Source organism: Rhinoderma darwinii, chromosome 2, assembly GCF_050947455.1.
Source record: "Rhinoderma darwinii isolate aRhiDar2 chromosome 2, aRhiDar2.hap1, whole genome shotgun sequence".
NCBI classification, from domain to species: domain Eukaryota; kingdom Metazoa; phylum Chordata; class Amphibia; order Anura; family Rhinodermatidae; genus Rhinoderma; species Rhinoderma darwinii.
This window is the reverse complement of record NC_134688.1, coordinates 165,805,445-165,822,678: the sequence shown is the minus strand read 5'-3', so window position 1 is coordinate 165,822,678 and position 17,234 is coordinate 165,805,445. Positions and strand designations below refer to the sequence as shown.

The following is a 17,234-nucleotide window of genomic DNA, read 5'->3' as shown; positions in this document are numbered from 1 at the left end:
CTACGTGTTTTAGCTCAGGTTATAATTTCTAGTAATAATTTATAACTCACAGCGGTTGGTGAAGCGCCTATTAAATTTTTACACTGTGCTATGAAGAAATTAACCACACAATTTCAAGTGTCGGTTTGTCTGTTGACAGTTCTCTATTTTAAAAGGGAAATTCCGAATTTTTGTATGTCTGTAATATAATCCTACTGTATCTGCATTAAATATTATCAAAAAGAAAATAAATCAATGCCACGTGACATTGCAGATATCTTGTTTAGGATGTAACTAATCCGTATGGCCTTTAACCTCTGTAATGTTGCTTTTTAATTATTTATAGTATTTATTTTGATTTTGATTTTTCACGCGTTTTTTTTTTTCCTTTTTTTTTTTGTTTTGAAGACCAAACTAAGAATGGATCAAAGAAAGAGAAATATAAGTCTTTCAGTTATTCCATTAGACTTCATTCCTGCTGTGGGCTTCAAAGAAAAAAAACAATTCCACCAAAACGGCAAAGTGTAAACTTCTGTGTACTCCACCCCCCCCCCCTTGTTGACTCATCAGTGCTGTATTTAAAGGGGAATTTCCATCTTCGATATTTATGGCATACCACAGGATATGCCGATGGCAAAAATTTATAATAAGTGGGTTCCCACCACTGAGATGCTCGTCTATCTTAAAAATGAGGTTGCCATAGCACCTTTTTTTTCTGATTCAGATCGACCCATTAGCAGCCGCTTTTACCATTCAAATCAATAACCATCTGTCCTGGTCATATGATGGACTTACTGGTGTGATCATCACATGACCAAGACAGATTTTTATTCCCTTGAAGTAAACAATAGACCTTCCTATTGAATGACGGCATGCAGAGATCTTGAAAGCTGTGAAAAATTGTTGCAGAAAGTATATTGGAAAATTGGATAAATAATGAATAACCTTTTATTTGCTAAAAACCATAATACCTCTTTATTCCCAGTACAAAGAAATGTTAAGCAACTTCTTTCTAACGCGCTTTGTGTTTCTAGTTGTTTAACATCTAAAGGCTGAGGTGGAGACATTTGTAGACCGGTATAAGCAGTCCTCTGTATGATAAATATATCAGTATTATTAAGACTCTGTGTAAACAGAGTCTTAATTTTCTTACATTCATATGAAGGACTCCTTTGTCCTCTTTATTGATACCTTTCCAAAATCCATTTTCTAAAGTATCAGTATGACTATTTTTATTTCATCTCCTAGCTTTATGGTCATTGGCTACAAATTTCACTCTGGATATTATTTAGCTCATTAGTATATTTTTTATGCAAGGAAGCTTCCGCTGTTCTGTTTAATATAAGCAGCCTAGCAGATATCCTATTGATCGCATTCATTATTTGTATAGTTTGTTTATTTTGCACTATCCACAAATGTATCCGGCTAGACTCTTCACAACTAAATGAAGAAAACTTGTCAAATATTTTGTCTGACACGCTGGGTTTAGTAATTGTTATGGAAAGAGATTTGTGAGGGCATAGTAAGGTACGGAAAGGTTTTCGTTTTGGTTTTTTTCCTCTGTGGCATAGGATGTAGGTAATTTGTTTCCAGTATGAACTATTTCAGGGTGTGCTTTTTGTTTTCCTCTGAATTTATGTGCACTGGAAAATCAAATGTTCGAAAGAAATCGTAAAAAAATTTCCACATCATGTTTATGTTGCACACAGTATTATGTATACTTATCTATGTATGTTATTTTATTACTAAATATCAATGGGTAAAGCTGACCCAGTATAGAATGGTAATGTAATTCATATATTTGTCATAATACCTTAAAATCTGTTCTGATCTCACAGAAATTGTATTATTACTGCTGCTATTACGATTAGTTAGGTCATTTTATGTAAGCAAAGCATGATCATTGTATAATAGAGTGCTGCAATTTTCTAATAGAAATTCAGTTTCTTACTATTTTGAAGATCTTTGAAGATTTTTTTTTTTGCTGTCAATGAATGGAAACCTATTATTTCTCACAGCTCTGAGTTTTTGTTACATTGTATCAGTCTAATTCAGAAGAACAAATCTGTCTCCTGTCCTGATAGTTTACTGCAAAGTATGGTAAAAATGTATCTGCCTAAAGTCCAGCCTTTTTAGCTCACAGAGGATTGCCTACACTAGACACAATGAGAAGTCTGGGTATGGGTTTTCAGCTTGTGGAAGTAAACAATAGTGTTTCCGTTAACATTTTATTAAACAATAGTTAAGCTTTACTTAACACCAGAAATTAATTTGCATTCGTGACGGAGTTCGAAACAAAGTAATTTATCTTTTTTAACATAAATATTCAAATACATTACAACTAGATAAACTATTTTTAAGTTGTAAAAGGATGGTCAAAGTAAAAAGTAGAAAAATAGCCTTTTTCTGGATCAAGTCAGCACATATAAAGTATGAATGCTGAATCTATCGGCATTTGTGTCTGGAAGGTGCCTATAACAGCTTCTCTAGTTGTCTTAAAGAGGCTCTGTCACCAGATTTTGCAGCCCCTATCTGCTAATGCAGCAGATAGGCGCTGCAATGTAGATTACAGTAACGTTTTTATTTTTAAAAAAACGAGCATTTTTGGCCAAGTTATGACCATTTTCGTATTTATGCAAATGAGGCTTGCAAAAGTACAACTGGGCGTGTAGAAAAGTAAAAGTACAACTGGGCGTGTATTATGTGTGTACATCGGGGCGTGTTTACTACTTTTACTAGCTGGGCGTTGTGTATAGAAGTATCATCCACTTCTCTTCACAACGCCCAGCTTCTGGCAGTGCAGCACTGTGACGTCACTCACAGGTCCTGCATCGTGTCGGCACCAGAGGCTACACTTGATTCTGCAGCAGCATCAGCATTTGCAGGTAAGTAGCTACATCGACTTACCTGCAAACGCCGATGCTGCTGCAGAATCATCTGTAGCCTCTGGTGCCGACACGATGCAGGACCTGTGAGTGACGTCACAGTGCTGCACTGCCAGAAGCTGGGCGTTGTGAAGAGAAGTGGATGACACTTCTATACACAACGCCCAGCTAGTAAAAGTAGTAAACACGCCCCGATGTACGCACATAATACACGCCCAGTTGTACTTTTACTTTTCAACACGCCCAGTTGTACTTTTGCAAGCCTCATTTGCATAAATACGAAAATGGTCATAACTTGGCCAAAAATGCTCGTTTTTAAAAAATAAAAACGTTACTGTAATCTACATTGCAGCGCTTATCTGCTGCAATAGCAGATAGGGGTTGCAAAATCTGGTGACAGAGCCTCTTTAAGCAACCTAAAATGCCTTAAGAAATCCATAAGTATTCAAGGCATAAAATATGAAGTCTTTAAATCATCCACATAGAATTAACCATTCAACCTTTTGATGCTAAATGAAGCCCTGCTGTCGGATATTAATCTGCAGTATGATGATGATTTTCCGAAAGAATGACTAAACCAGGTGTAGCATAAAATTCCCCATTAATTAGAGCTTCTTATTAATTAGAACAGCCATGTACAACTCGCTTAAGTAATCCACAGCTCTGCGCCTTAGAGAATATATTATATGCAAGGCCTGTTTTATAGCTAGCAAAGTGTCACCTCAATGTATTGAAATTACCTGTCTAATTGTATTAAATGTAGCATGTCTACAAATGTCTGCAGTGTGGTTGGCGCTTTCTTGCTTGCTGAAAATCGCTTGATGCGGCATTATCCAGAGGCAGCTGTTCACAGGTCCTTCACCTCTCCCCAGAGATGACTGGATGCTTGCATAGTTGGACCCTGTCGTATAGAAGGATTGGTGAACATGACAGGTTGTTTGGAAGCCATCTGTTTAAAATGCCTTTTGCTTTGTGTGCAATAATGAACTTGAGAGAAGCTGTCTTTATATTAATGGTCTGTTCTGATGTCCAAACAGGTGGAAGTTGATGGGACTAAAGTGAATGTGTCCAGCGAGTGGAATCTGTCTTCGCCGTTAATGTCTGTCAGCATTGGTGACACTCAGAAGACCATTCAGGTAAGTACTCTAATTCTATTGCGATTAACACACTAACTCACTGCTCACCTCAACACTATAGTCAATGTATAATCAGTCATTTTTTTAACTTTTCAAAAACTCTTTTTGAACTGGATTGTATAAACAAATTAATATAAAAAAGGAACTGGTTATGGCGATGGCTTTTTTTTTGTTTTGTTTTATAAACAAAATAATACTTGGCTTTACTTGGCTTTACTTGTGTTTATCATGTGTGCTACTACCCTAAAAGTAATGGGTTTATTTTAACCCCTTCTGGACAACTGCCGCGCAGGGCTTCCCGCAAAGCGCAGTACCATTACGTCGCGGAGATAGTGCGGGCTCAGGAGCTGAGCCCGCACCATCACCACCGGGTGACCGCTGTATGCTACAGCTGGCACCCTGAGGTATCGGCCAGGACCGGAGCTAGCATCCGATCCAGCCGATTAACTCCTCAGATGCTGAGTTCAATAGAGATCGCAGCATATGAGGAGTTTTTAGCCACCGGCACCCCAGCAACGTGATGTCTGGGTTGCCGGTGGCTGCAAAGGCAATCGGAGGCCTAATACTTACCTCCCGTTCTGCCAGCAACGGAAGCCTCCTATGCCCAGCTCTCCGGCGAGGCCTAAAAGGCTTCCGGTACCATCGGCAAGATGGCAGCGGCTCAGCTTCCGGCTCAGAAGCTGAGCCGGTGTCATCAGCAGTGGGTGTCCGCTGTATGTTACAGCGAACACCCCGATGTATCGGCAGGAACCGGAGCTTGCTCCGATTCCTGCCATTAACCACTTCGATGCAGCGATCCAATGCGATCGCTGCATCAAAGTGGTTTGTTGCAAATCGGCGGCCTGCCATGCGATGGCAAAGCTGGCGACTGCTACTATGGCAACAGGAGGCCTAACAATGGCCTCCTGTCTGCCATTACGGAAGCCGATTAGGCCCCGACCGGAGTCTGATCGGCCTGCTGTCAGTGAATAACTGACAGTTCTAATAAATTGCACTACATAGGTAGTGCAATGTATTAGAACATCAATCAAACAGTTGGACCTTCAAGTCCCCTAGTGGGACTAAAGAAAAGTGTAAAAATAAAAGTTGTAAAAAATAAAATAAAAGTTTCAAATAATAACATAAAACACAATCGCCCTTTTTCCCTTATCAAGTCCTTTATTATTGGAAAAAAAATAATAAAACCATACATATTTGGTTTCGCCGTGTCCGTAACGACCTGAACTATAAAAATATAATGTTATTTATCCTGCAAAGTGAACGCCATAAAAAACAACCTAAAAAATAATGGCAGAATTGCTTTTTTTTTGGTCACTTTGTCTTCCAAAAATTGAAATAAAAAGTGATCAAAAAGTCGCATGTATCCAAAAATGGTACCTATAAAAACTATAGCTCGTCCCGCAAAATCGTACTGACCCGCAGAATAAAGTTATCATGCAATTTATAATGCATAGTGAACGCTGTACAAAAAACCCCCTAAAAAAACGATACCAGAATTGCTGTTTTTTTATTACCTTTCCTCCCAAAAAAAAGGATAACAAGTGATCAAAAAGTCGCATGTACCCCAAAATGGTACCAATAATAACGACCTCTCGTCCCGCAAAAAAACAGCCCTCATACCACTACGTCTATGAAAAAATAAAATAAGTTAAGGCTCCAATAAGTCAGGAAAGAAAAATATGCAGTTCCGGCCCGAGGGGAACATTTTTTCTGTTTCAAGTGGCGATTTATCAAGGCCCTAAAATTAGGGAACCAGGAAGGGGAGGGCTCAAACATATCCGCTGGAAGCGAGGGTGCCCGTATTATACCAGGGCAACGCTTTCCCAGCAAAATTCCCCAAACTGCAAAGGTGCGAAGTGTGGCCCAAATGGATAATAAGTAAGGACACCATTTATTAGTTTGACACTGGCCTGTGAAAAAAGGATTGCTCCACAGCGTAACAAATATTTATGGATTATTTTATTGTTTACCCCATTATTATACCACCTGACTATGCCCCTGATGTACTCTGCCCAGCTTACATATGCCCCCACATTATAAACTGAAATACCAGTAATACTCAAACAAAATTTACTACCAAGCAAAATCCACGCTCCAAAAGCTAAATGGTGCTCCTTCCCTTCTGAGCCCTTGAGCGTGCCCAAACAGCAGTTCACTTCCACATATATGGCACCGCCATACCCGGGAGAACCCTTTTAATAATTTTTGGAGTGTGCATTTCCAGTGACAAGCTGGGCACAACATATTTTCCACTGAACTGTCACATCTAGGGAAAAATTTAAATTTTTACTTTGCACCATCCGCAGCGCAATCATTTATGGAAAAGACCTGTGGGGTGAAAATGCTCACTACACCCCTTAATAAATGCCTTGAGGGATATAGTTTCCAAAATGGGGTCACTTCTCAGCGGTTTCTTTTATTATTTCACATCAGAGCCTCTGCAATTGTGAACCAATACTTTATATGTCGCCAAATTAGGCCTCAATTTCGCATGGTACACTCTCACTCCTGAGCCCTGGCAAAGGATTAGGGCCACATGTAGGGTGTTTCTAAAACCGAGAAACACAGCATAATAATTATAGCGCTGTCTTGTTATGGTGGCACAAACTGGGCACCACATATTGGCATATCGAAAAATCCCATTTTCACTCTGCAACATCGAGTGCACACTAATTTCTGCAAAACACCTGCGGGGTTAAAATGCTCTCTACACCCCTTGAATACCTTGAGGGGTTTCATTTCCAAAATGGGGTCACTTCTGGGAGTTTCCACTGTTTTGGTCCCACAGGGGCTTTGCAAATACGACATAGCGACCAGAAACCAATCCAGCAAAATCTGGACTCCAAAAGCCAAATGGCGTGCCTTCCCTCCTGAGCCCTGCCGTGTGCCCAAACAGCAGTTTATGACCACATATCGGGTTTGCCGTACTCAGGAGAAATTGCTTTATAAACGCTGTGGTTCTTTTTTTCTTTTATTTATTGAGAAAATGAAAAATTTTCAGCTAAAGCTACGTCTTATTGAAGAAAAAGGATTTTTTTAATTTTCACTGCCCAATTCTAATAAAATCTATAAAACCCATGTTGGGTCAAAATGCTCACTACACCCGTAGATGAATTCCTCAGGAGGTGTAGTTTCCAAAATGGGGTCACTTGGAGGTTTCCACTGTTTTGTCCCTTCAGGGGCTTTGCAAATGCGACATGGCCTCCGCAAACCATTCCTGCTAAATTTGAGCTCCAAAAGCCAAATGGCGCTCTTTCCCCTTCTAAGCCCTGTCGTGTGCCCAAACAGCCGTTTATGACCACATGTGGGGTGTTGTTTTAATCTGGAGAAATTGCTTTACAAATGTGGCAGTGCTTTTTCTCCTTTAGTCCTTGTGGAAACGAGAAAAAATTAGCTAAACCTAAATTTTCTTTGAAAGAATGTAGATTTTAATTTTCACAGCCTACTTTCAATAATTTCTGCAAAAAACCTGCGTGGTCAAATGCTCACTATACCCCTAGATAATTTCCTTGAGGGGTCTAGTTTCCCAAATGGGGTCACTTTTGAGGGATTTCCACTGTTTTGGCACCGCAAGAGCCCTTCAAACCTGACATGGTGCCTAAAATATTTTCTAATAAAAAGGAGGCCTCCACTAGGTGCTCCTTTGCTTCTGAGGCCGATGCTGCAATCCATTCGCACACTAGGGCCAGATGTGGTATATGTCTAAAAACTGCAGAATCTGGGCAATAAATATTGAGTTGCATTTCTCTGGTAAAACCTTCCGTGTTTCAAAAAAAATTGATTAAAAATGAATTTCTGCAGAAAAAAAGGAAATTTTTAAACTTCAACTCTACTTTGCTTTAATTCGTGTGAAACATCTAAAGGGTTAAGAAACTTTCTAAATGCTGTTTTGAATACTTTGAGGTGTGAAGTTTTTAAAATGGGGTGACTTATTCAGGGTTTCTAATATATAAAGCCCTCAAAGCCACTTAACAACTGAACTGCCCCCTGTAAAAATAGCCTATTGAAATTTTCTTGAAAATGTGAGAAATTGCTGCTAAAGTTCTTAGCCTTGTAACGTCCTAGAAAAATAAAACGATATTCAAAAAATGATGCCGATCTAAAGTAGACATATGGGGGATGTTAATTAGCAACAATTTTGTGTGGTATAACTGCCTATCTTACAAGCAGATACATTTAAATTCAGAAAAATGCGAATTCTTGCAATTTTTCCCAAAATTTTGGTGTTTTTCACATTGAAATACTGAATGTATCGAGCAAATTTTCCCATTAACATAAAGTCCAAAGTGTCACAAGAAAACAGTCTCAGAATCGCTTGGATAGGTGAAAGCATTCCGAAGTTATTACCACATAAAGTGAAACCTGTCAGATTTGAAAAATGAGGCTCTGTCAGGAAGGTCAAAAGTGGCCAAAGTGGGAAGGGGTTAAAATGATGAAATGAAGGTAGCAGATGTATTAAGGCACTTACACAGATTAGTCACACAAAGTTATTTGTAGAGGTCAGTCTCTGCTGATTTAGGTTCTGTACACATCACGTTATTAGTGTACGTTGGAGGTATACGTCGGGAGGATCTCCTGACGTTATACCTCTAATGGAGGACTGCAACGTGTTTCAGTGTAAAAAAAAAAAAGTATACCCCTCGGCGTAAGTTGTTGTTTTTTTTACTGTACACCTTTTTATGGAATTACAAAGTCTAAAGTTTTCCATACAGCAAAAAAGGTGTACCAGCCTGACAGAGGCCAAAAGGACACTTTTCACTTCTTTCGGATAAATATGGATACGTTTGGCGTATGCGCCAGGAGCTTTTCCTGGTGTATACGCCAAATGAAAGCTCTTAACGTCATGTATACAGTGTCTTACACAAATGGTCATTCACACAATTTCAATTTCATGGAAAATGTGAACTGAACTATATCGGCATTCTTGTTGGCGTTAATATTTATATCTCGGTATAAATATGGGTCTGGAAGCTAGAAAACAAATACAAAAACAGAACCCAAAACTTATCATTGAATTCAAGTGTTTCTTTCAGTCCTTTTGCCACAGGTGTATAAAATCCAGCAACTAGCCATGCAGTCTGCTTTTAAAAACATTTGTGAAGGAACTAAAGAGATCACTAAATTCGAGTGTGGTACTGTAATAGGATGCCGCTGTTGATACACGTCCGTTGGTGAAATTTCTGCCCTTGTAGATATTCCACAATCAACTGTGAACAGTATTGTTGCAAAGTGGAAGCGTTTAGGACTCATAGCAACTCATAAAGTTACAGAGCAGGAATGCCGAGTGCTGAGGTTTATAGTGGATTAAAGTCGCCAAAGCTCTGCTCACTCAATAACTGCAGCCTTTAAAATATCATCTGACATCTTACTTTTGCGTACCTATAAGTCTCATATTTGACCATCTGGCCATTGCTGCTTAATAATCAATGCCTTGTATTTTATGGTGAGGTAGAGTATGGGACGTTTTTGTTTGAGATGGGTTGTTCTGTTTACCCCTCGGTATATTTACATCTATACCACTGATGCTGCTCTGCGTATATGACCTGTTCTACTTTGTTCATTTATATATCTTTATGTGATACCATGTATTGTTATTTATTATTAATAAAGATTTCTATTTTTTTTATACGTGGTAGAAATATATTCTTTCATTCTATTCTGGGTTCTATGTTCCCTTCGCTTTTTGTGCTTTTAGGTTGTTCCCCTGTAGATGGCGCCATACAGCCGCCCGCTGTAGATGGTGCCATACAGCCACCCCCCCCCCTGTAGATGGTGCCATACAGCCACCCCCCCGTAGATGGTACCATACAGCCACCCCCCCTGTAGATTGCGCCTTACAGCCCTCCCTGTAAATGGCGCCACACAGCCCCCCTGTAAATGGCGCCACACATTCGCCCCTGTAGATGGCGCTACACAGCCCCCCCTGTAGATGGCGCGATACAGCCCTCACTTCTGTAGATGGCACCATACAGCCCCCACTTCTGTAGATGGTGCCATATAGCCCCTACTCCTGTAGATGGCACCATATAGTGACCCCCCCACTCCTGTAGATAGCACCATGTAGCGACCCCCAAACAAATAAAACAAAGAAACGTCATACTCGCCTAGGCCCTATTTCCGCGACGAACTGAGCGAATCAACGCCGACAGGATCCTTGTGTAGGCTGACGTTATCCCGTGACCTCATCACGCCGGCCGAACATGCCTGGTAAATGCCAAAGTAGGGAGATACTTCCTGCTCTGCCATAGTGTTTAATAGTATCGGCGTCCTAAGGACGCCGATACTATTGATTGTTGTGTCGCTACCGCTGTAGCGGCCGTAGTGGCTGATATCGGCATCACCGGGCATGGGGGGGGGCCTTGCCGGCGGGTGGCACAGGCCCTCTCCTGCTGCAGACCCCGTAGCAGCCGCTATAGCTGATGAACTCCATATTAATGCCTATGGATTTAGAATGGGATGTCATAATAGCTTGCGTAGGAGTCCCAATACATTTGATCATATAGTGTGTGTGTGTGTGTGTGTGTATATATATATATATATATATAAAATGTATGTATATATCAGCGAGATCTGTATTCAAATACATCCTATGCAAACTATATTATAACAAAAGGATGGGTAATCTCACGTCTTCCTTTCATTAGGAGTGTTTGGGTACCAAGTTACGCAGATCTTAAAGGGTTTGTCCAGGAAATTTTTTAATTTTTTTAAAGTATCCCCCAGCCTTGGTTTGCCCTCCCTAATACCCTCTATTAACCTCCTAACCAGTTTCTGTTTGATCTCCATTGTCACTGCTGCTCTTTCTGTTTGTTTACATCCCTTGCTTCTGATCCTGTTTCCTGTCTTATAACCCACCATACCCATGATCCCCTGCTGCATCTGAGGAGACAGTTGCATCCCGCCCTTCCTCCAAAGCATCTCAGCTATTTGCATACTGCCACGCCCCTCTATGTTCACAGGTCCTTCCCTGCTCTAATTCCAGGCAGCTCCCTCCCTGCACACGGTCCTACACACTAAAATGATCATTATCCTTTGTGCCTCCATCTATCCCTGAACTAAGTGCAGGCACCCATCTCCCTTTCACAGCCTGATAAATGTAAGTCTGCTCACTCCACCTATGTCAGACATCTTGGTACACACAATCCAGTCAGCACATTTTCCTCACCTGCTGCTGGATCTGTTCCAAGAGATCCTGTATTAGGAGTTTTTTTGCAGTCAGAAAATTCTGCCACAAAATTCTGTCTGGAATTCCAAGGCAAATTTTGATCTGCCTGCACGCCGTTTGCCGCGTTTTTCGCATCATTTTTGCCCGCGGCCATTAGGCGTCGCGGGCAAAAACTCTGCGAAAAACACTTTCTCTGCCTCCCATTGATGTCAATGGGGGGGTCAGAGACGTAAACGCACGAAAATAGGGCATGCCACTTCTTTTTCCCGCGAGCGGTAAAACTGGTAAAAACGCCTCCGCCTCCCATTGAAACCAATAGGAGGCGTTTTCGGCCGTTTTTTTAGTGCGTTCTCCGACGCGGTTTCCTCATTATAGGCCATCAATATCTGATCTGTCAGGATCCGACACCCGGCACCCCCGTCGATCGGCTGTTTTGAAGGGGCCACAGTGCTCGTACAAGCGCTGCTTCCCCTCCATTTCCTTTATTGCTCACATTGTGAATCACGGACACACTTGTAGCGGCGGTTCACAGTGTTACAGCTTTCTCGCATTCAAGTGTATACTGTAATACTGTGAACTGCCGCTACAAGTGTGTCCGCAATTCACAGTGTGAGCAGTAAAGGAAATGGAGGGGAAGCAGCGCTCGTACGAACATCGCGGCACCTTCAAAACAGCCGATCTGCGGGGAGAAATTTGTAAAATCTCATCTACTTACCTTGTACTCCGTGTGTTACATGGTGACTTTGGCCACGACACAGGTTGTCCGACCAAAGATCGCTATGTCCCCTAGCCTACACCGCAAGTAATGAAAGTCAATGTGGTCGCGTTACGACCTGCAAGTAACTGCGACACGACAGTTTGAATTTCTTGCAACGGTCATGTCGTGGCAACTTGCGCGTTGCGACACAACCACATTGACTTTTATTACATGCAATGTAGGCTACGGGACATAGCGATCTTTGGCTGGTCGACCTGTGTCGTACGTGGCCAAAGTCGCCATATAGCAGATAGACAGTGTGTTGTTTTTATTTTTACATTACATTATTCTTCTCCCTCTCTGGCAGACTGCCAGAGAGGGAGAAGATGCAACTGGTGTTCGCTGTGACAGCGATCATCTGGCTAGAGACCACTCTGAAGCCCGTTGATACAGCTGTCTCTAGACAGCTGCATCATGGAGCTCCTTACCGTCGGCACGCATGTGATCGCTGTGAAAGGCTGTCACAGCGTTCACATAGCTGAGCGCATTACCGTCGGCACACAAGCGCTGCTGGGAGGAGCAATGTAATCGCTGTGACATGCTGTCACAGCAATCACATGACCGGAGACCACACTGAGTGGTCTCCGGGTGAAAGCTCCGTGATATCAGCTATCTCTAGACAGCTGTATCACGGAGCTCCTCACAGTTGGCACATAAGCGCAGCTATTAGAAGCAATGTGATCGTTGTGACAGGTTGTCACAACGATCACATGACCGGAGACCACGCTGAGTGGTCTCCGGTTAAAGTTCCATGATACAGCTGTCTAGAGACAGCTGTATCACGGAGTTAAATGCCGCTAGGAAGCGGCAAACATGCTAACTCTGCAGGACGTTCTGGAACGGCCCTGCAGAGTAAATTGCGGACCGCCCGGACGTGGCAAAACAGATGAGGAAACACGGGGTACGGTTACGTCATTTGTGACGTAACCGTACACTCTGATAACCGGAAACCAGAAGTTAGCTATCAGAGCTAATAGAAGGGTCTGCAAAGGAAGAGACCATTTTGGATTAGCAAGTGGTCACGTGACTGAAGATGGGATACGACGCTACATTCATCATATCCAACGTAAGTATATTGCAAAGTTACTTGTTTTGCATTGTTTAGTTTAACTAAATGTGATTGTTTGCTTCCGGAAAACCCCTTTAAGCGTGTAAGTTCATTTGATCAATTATGTAGCAATATTTGAAATTGCTTGATAGAGCCAAGAGGAAAACAAGAGGAGCACCTAGGGGGAGCTGATGTAAAGTGATGTACTGTATCGTGTCTGCTACTCTAATCCAGAAGGGTTTAATCAAGGGACAGTCCCACCAGATGTGAGATATGCTACTGACATGGGTTTTGCATCCCCAGCAACTGTTGGATGAAATTAGATTAATTCTGTGCAAAAAATCAGGGGTTCTGTACCACCTAGTTAAAATTTTAAAGGAATTCCCCTGGATCTTGAAACATCTAAAAAAAAACAAAAAAACATTTGCATGTTTCAAGATATTGGAGGTATCTTCTTTACTGAAAGTTAGGTCTAGTTCCTTTTTCCAAGCTAAAATAAAACTAGGTTTGTGAGGGGAGCCTTCCAAAATCAAGCTAGAGTATATCTTGGAAAGTAAACATTTAGGCAGAATGGGAAATAACAGGTATGTTTCCAGACAGGAGGGTTCAGGGATAGTGGGAAACATTTTCAGGAATGTTTTACATGTTTCTCTGCAACTCAGGGAATGTAGGAAGCAGTAGGTCGTCAGGTAGTAAAGAATGCAGGGTAGGGATAGTACCGTCCCGAAAAACTTCAGACCTGCACAGTCGACCAGAAAGCCCCTGTGGAAGTTGTACAACCTGTAAGCATAGGGAGTAAGTGAAGCAGTGTAAAGGGCAAAATTTTCTGAGGTGGTGTAAGGTTCTTAGAAAAAGTTTTAAACACTAAGATGACCTTAATTGTAGAACTTACTGTGTTTGTGACAATTTTTTTGAGCGAGAGACACAATAGTTGGGTACGTAATTCCTGAGAGCGCAAAGCCCTCTCCACCTCGATTGTCAGAGAGGAATCTTTAAATCTGCGTAGAGATATCCATCTACTCAGATGCATAGCCTTATAGTAGCTCATAGTGTCCGGTAGGCCCATGCCACTAGAGTGGCATTTGAGAATTAGATGTCTGTGCCAGTCAAGGTTTCCCAAAGTTCCAGAGAAATCTAGAAAATAGTTGTTTAATAGATTTTTTTCTTCCTCACCAGGGCATGAAGGGAATCTTTAAAGGGGTTTTACGAAACCAATTAATCCAATCCTGTTAAACTAAACATGTCAAACCAAATCTTTTTGCAATATACTTGCGTTTGAAAAGATGTTCCTAGCAGCGTATCTCTTGGTCTATCACGTGATGCCTCGCTAACCCGAAATCCTAACTTCCGCCTCATCCCCGTCCATGCGCTCTAACTTCTGTTTTCCGGCAGTCTGAGTGTACAGTCACGTCATAAATGACGTAACTGTACACTGTGTTAAGGGGTTGTACCATGTTCCCTTACACCTATTCAGAGCATGCGTGGTTGATACACACTGTGTCCGACACGCACGCTCTATTCCAGGGTTCGGCACCCGTGACACAGCTGGCACGCGGGGCCTTGTGCTCTGGCATGCTCTCCCCGTATTTTGTGCTGTTGTATGCTGCAGCGCTGAAGACAGGGAGAGTAAGGGGCAGAGCGACACAGTGGCAAAGCGGGGAGATACACTGGCATACTCTCCCCGTGTTCAGCGCCGTTGTATGCTGCGGCGCTGAACACAGGGAGAGACTCAGGGGAAGAGCAGATAGACACCGTGCCAGAGCGGGAAGACACAGTGACAGATTGGGAGAGAGAGGCGCAGAGCGAAGAACACAGTGGCATGCTATCCCTGTGTCCAGCGCCGTTGTATGCTGCGGCGCTGAACACAGGGAGAGACTTCGGGGCAGAGGAGATACACACAGCGCCAGAGCAGGGAGAGACCGTCGCAGAGTGGGGAGACAGAGGGGCACAGCGGGAGGGGGTGGGAGACACAGAATCTACAGCGCTTTGATCCATGAGATTTGTAGTCTTTATTCACAACAGGAAACGGCCGGTCACAGCAAAATAGCGATGTAAACAAACTGGAAAATAACCTCAGGGAGCGTGGAATGAAGAAATTGAATCATAATAACAAGTGGGGAACATAGGTTGAACAGAAGTAACAGATATAAATGTTTATTAAATTAAAAAAACTGTCGGAATACCCCTTTTAAAGAGTTCAGTTGGGTTCGAATTTTGTTCATCAAGGGGAATGAAATTCACATTATATAATTGTGAACAGTTCTTAGTTTGATCCTAAGTATTTAAAACCGTGTTGTGGCCATTGAAACGGAGCAAGGTGTTTCACCTTATGTATGTCTGTATGAAGTGCCGAGATTTTAAGGACTTCTGATTTAGAAAAAATAACCTTAAAATTCGATGCATGTCCAAAAGAGGCAAAGACCTGCAAAACAAGGGGGATGCCTGTGTAGGGTTTGTGATTAATAACAAATTTTTATTCGCAAAAGCAGCAGTTTTGTGAGTGTGAGCCCCTAGTTCTAGACCGGCAATGCCATCTGTTTGTATAAGTCTTTGAATGAGCGTTCCTAAAGTAAGGATGAATAGAGATGGGGACAGGGGACAACCTTGTCTTGTACCATTTTTGATATTGAGGTTAGGTGAAAGACATTTATGCGTAGTCTAGCTTTAGGCATAGTGTGTAAAGAAAGAACAGCGGATGTGAACTTCTCAGGGAATTCGAATTTTCTAAGTGTGGCAAGCATAAAAGACCACCAGACTCGGTCGAAAGACTTTTCAGTATCCGTTCCCATCAAGACCAACGGGACACCTTTCTGTGTGGCATGGATTAAATTAATTAGTCTGGTGTTATGTCGGTCTTCCCTCGAAGGGACAAATCCGACTTCCTCGGGATTATTCAACGGGAGAGGAGCATTTCTTTAGTCTTAGGCAAGAGTTTTTCCCACCATTTTAAGATCAGTGTTAAGAAGTGAGAGGGGCCGATAGCTCCCACATTCTGTACCATCTATACCGTTTTTAGGCAGCAAGGTCATTTGTGCTTTCAAAGCCTGTGTAGGTAAACAAGAGCCATTCAAAAGATCATTGCATACAATAAGAAACTCAGCTAGCAATATTTGTTTACTTTTTTTTTTAGTACCAATGTGGAAGCCATCGGGCTCACGGCTCTTTCCATTTGGTATGGAAGAGACCACTGTGGATAACTCTTGTATTGTGAAAGATTGTGTGATAGTCTTCTTCCGTAAGGGAGGGGAGTTTTATATGGTCTATAAATTGGTCAGCAATGGTATTTGGTGTTTCAGGAGGCTCTGGCAAATTGTATAGAGATGTAAAGTATTGCAAAAACTCTTCTGTTATATCTCCAGGAGCAGATGAAAGAGCCGGAAGAGGTTTTAATTTCTTTGGTAAAATTATTTTCTACACGTTTTTTATGAAGGGCGGACATGACTTTAGAACCTTGGTCACCATGTGCATTAAACTTGAAAGAACTACTATGGTAAAGGTTAGCAGATTTAATGTTACACAAATCTTTCAGCTTCTTTCTCGGGTCCCTCAGATCTTAGCAACCCTTTCTAGGGCAGAAATTTGCAAGAGAAGAGAGTTAAACTCCCTCTCTTTCAGTTATTACAATAGGCGCCAAGTGTAATAACTTCGCCTCTAATAAAGGCTTTGTGTGTTTCCCATGCTATTGGCCCTGAGATATCTGGAGTCTCATTTCTCTGGAAGAAATCAGAAAAATTAGCACACAAGGATGTCACATTACGAGGATTATCTAGCAGAGACTAGGTCTATGCTCTGAGGCATATTTTCCAGAGTGATATTAAAGGATACTGGGGTATGGTCAGACAGCGTTTTCGAGCCTATTCAGGCAATAGAAGCAATAGTTATGTGTCTATTAGTAATGAAGAGTTAGTTTAGTCTATGATGGGTCCCATGTGCATGTGAGTAAAAGCTATTGCTTTAGTTGTGGGAAAGTGAAGTTGCCAAATGTCCACAAGGTTCAACTGTTGAAGGCATCTCTTAAGTCTCCTAAGGGAGGAATGGGCAATACTTGACCTAGTGGAGGAGGTATCTAGTATCAGGTCTAGTGGGGCATTAAAATCGCCTTCCACAAAATCCCTAAACAAGTCTAAAGTTTTGATTAACCACCGGGCTGTCCTTCGTTTGGGGTATATAAGTTGTCATTACAAACAAGTGTGCCAGCAAAAGTTCATTTGATAAAGAGAAACCGACCCTATCGGGTCTGTTTGAGATGTGGAGTGGATATAGG

General features: G+C 41.9%; 1 protein-coding gene across 3 annotated transcripts in view; it reads left to right on the top strand.

The window, feature by feature from the left end:
• PCCA (propionyl-CoA carboxylase subunit alpha) overlaps window positions 1-17,234 on the top strand; it is a 614,152-nt gene that overhangs the window by 443,758 nt on the left and 153,160 nt on the right. For all 3 annotated transcript variants that reach the window (XM_075852453.1, XM_075852451.1, XM_075852452.1), the window contains one exon: window positions 3,902-4,000. In XM_075852453.1, coding sequence (XP_075708568.1) covers window positions 3,902-4,000 — 99 coding nt within the window. The remainder of the gene's footprint in view (window positions 1-3,901; window positions 4,001-17,234) is intronic.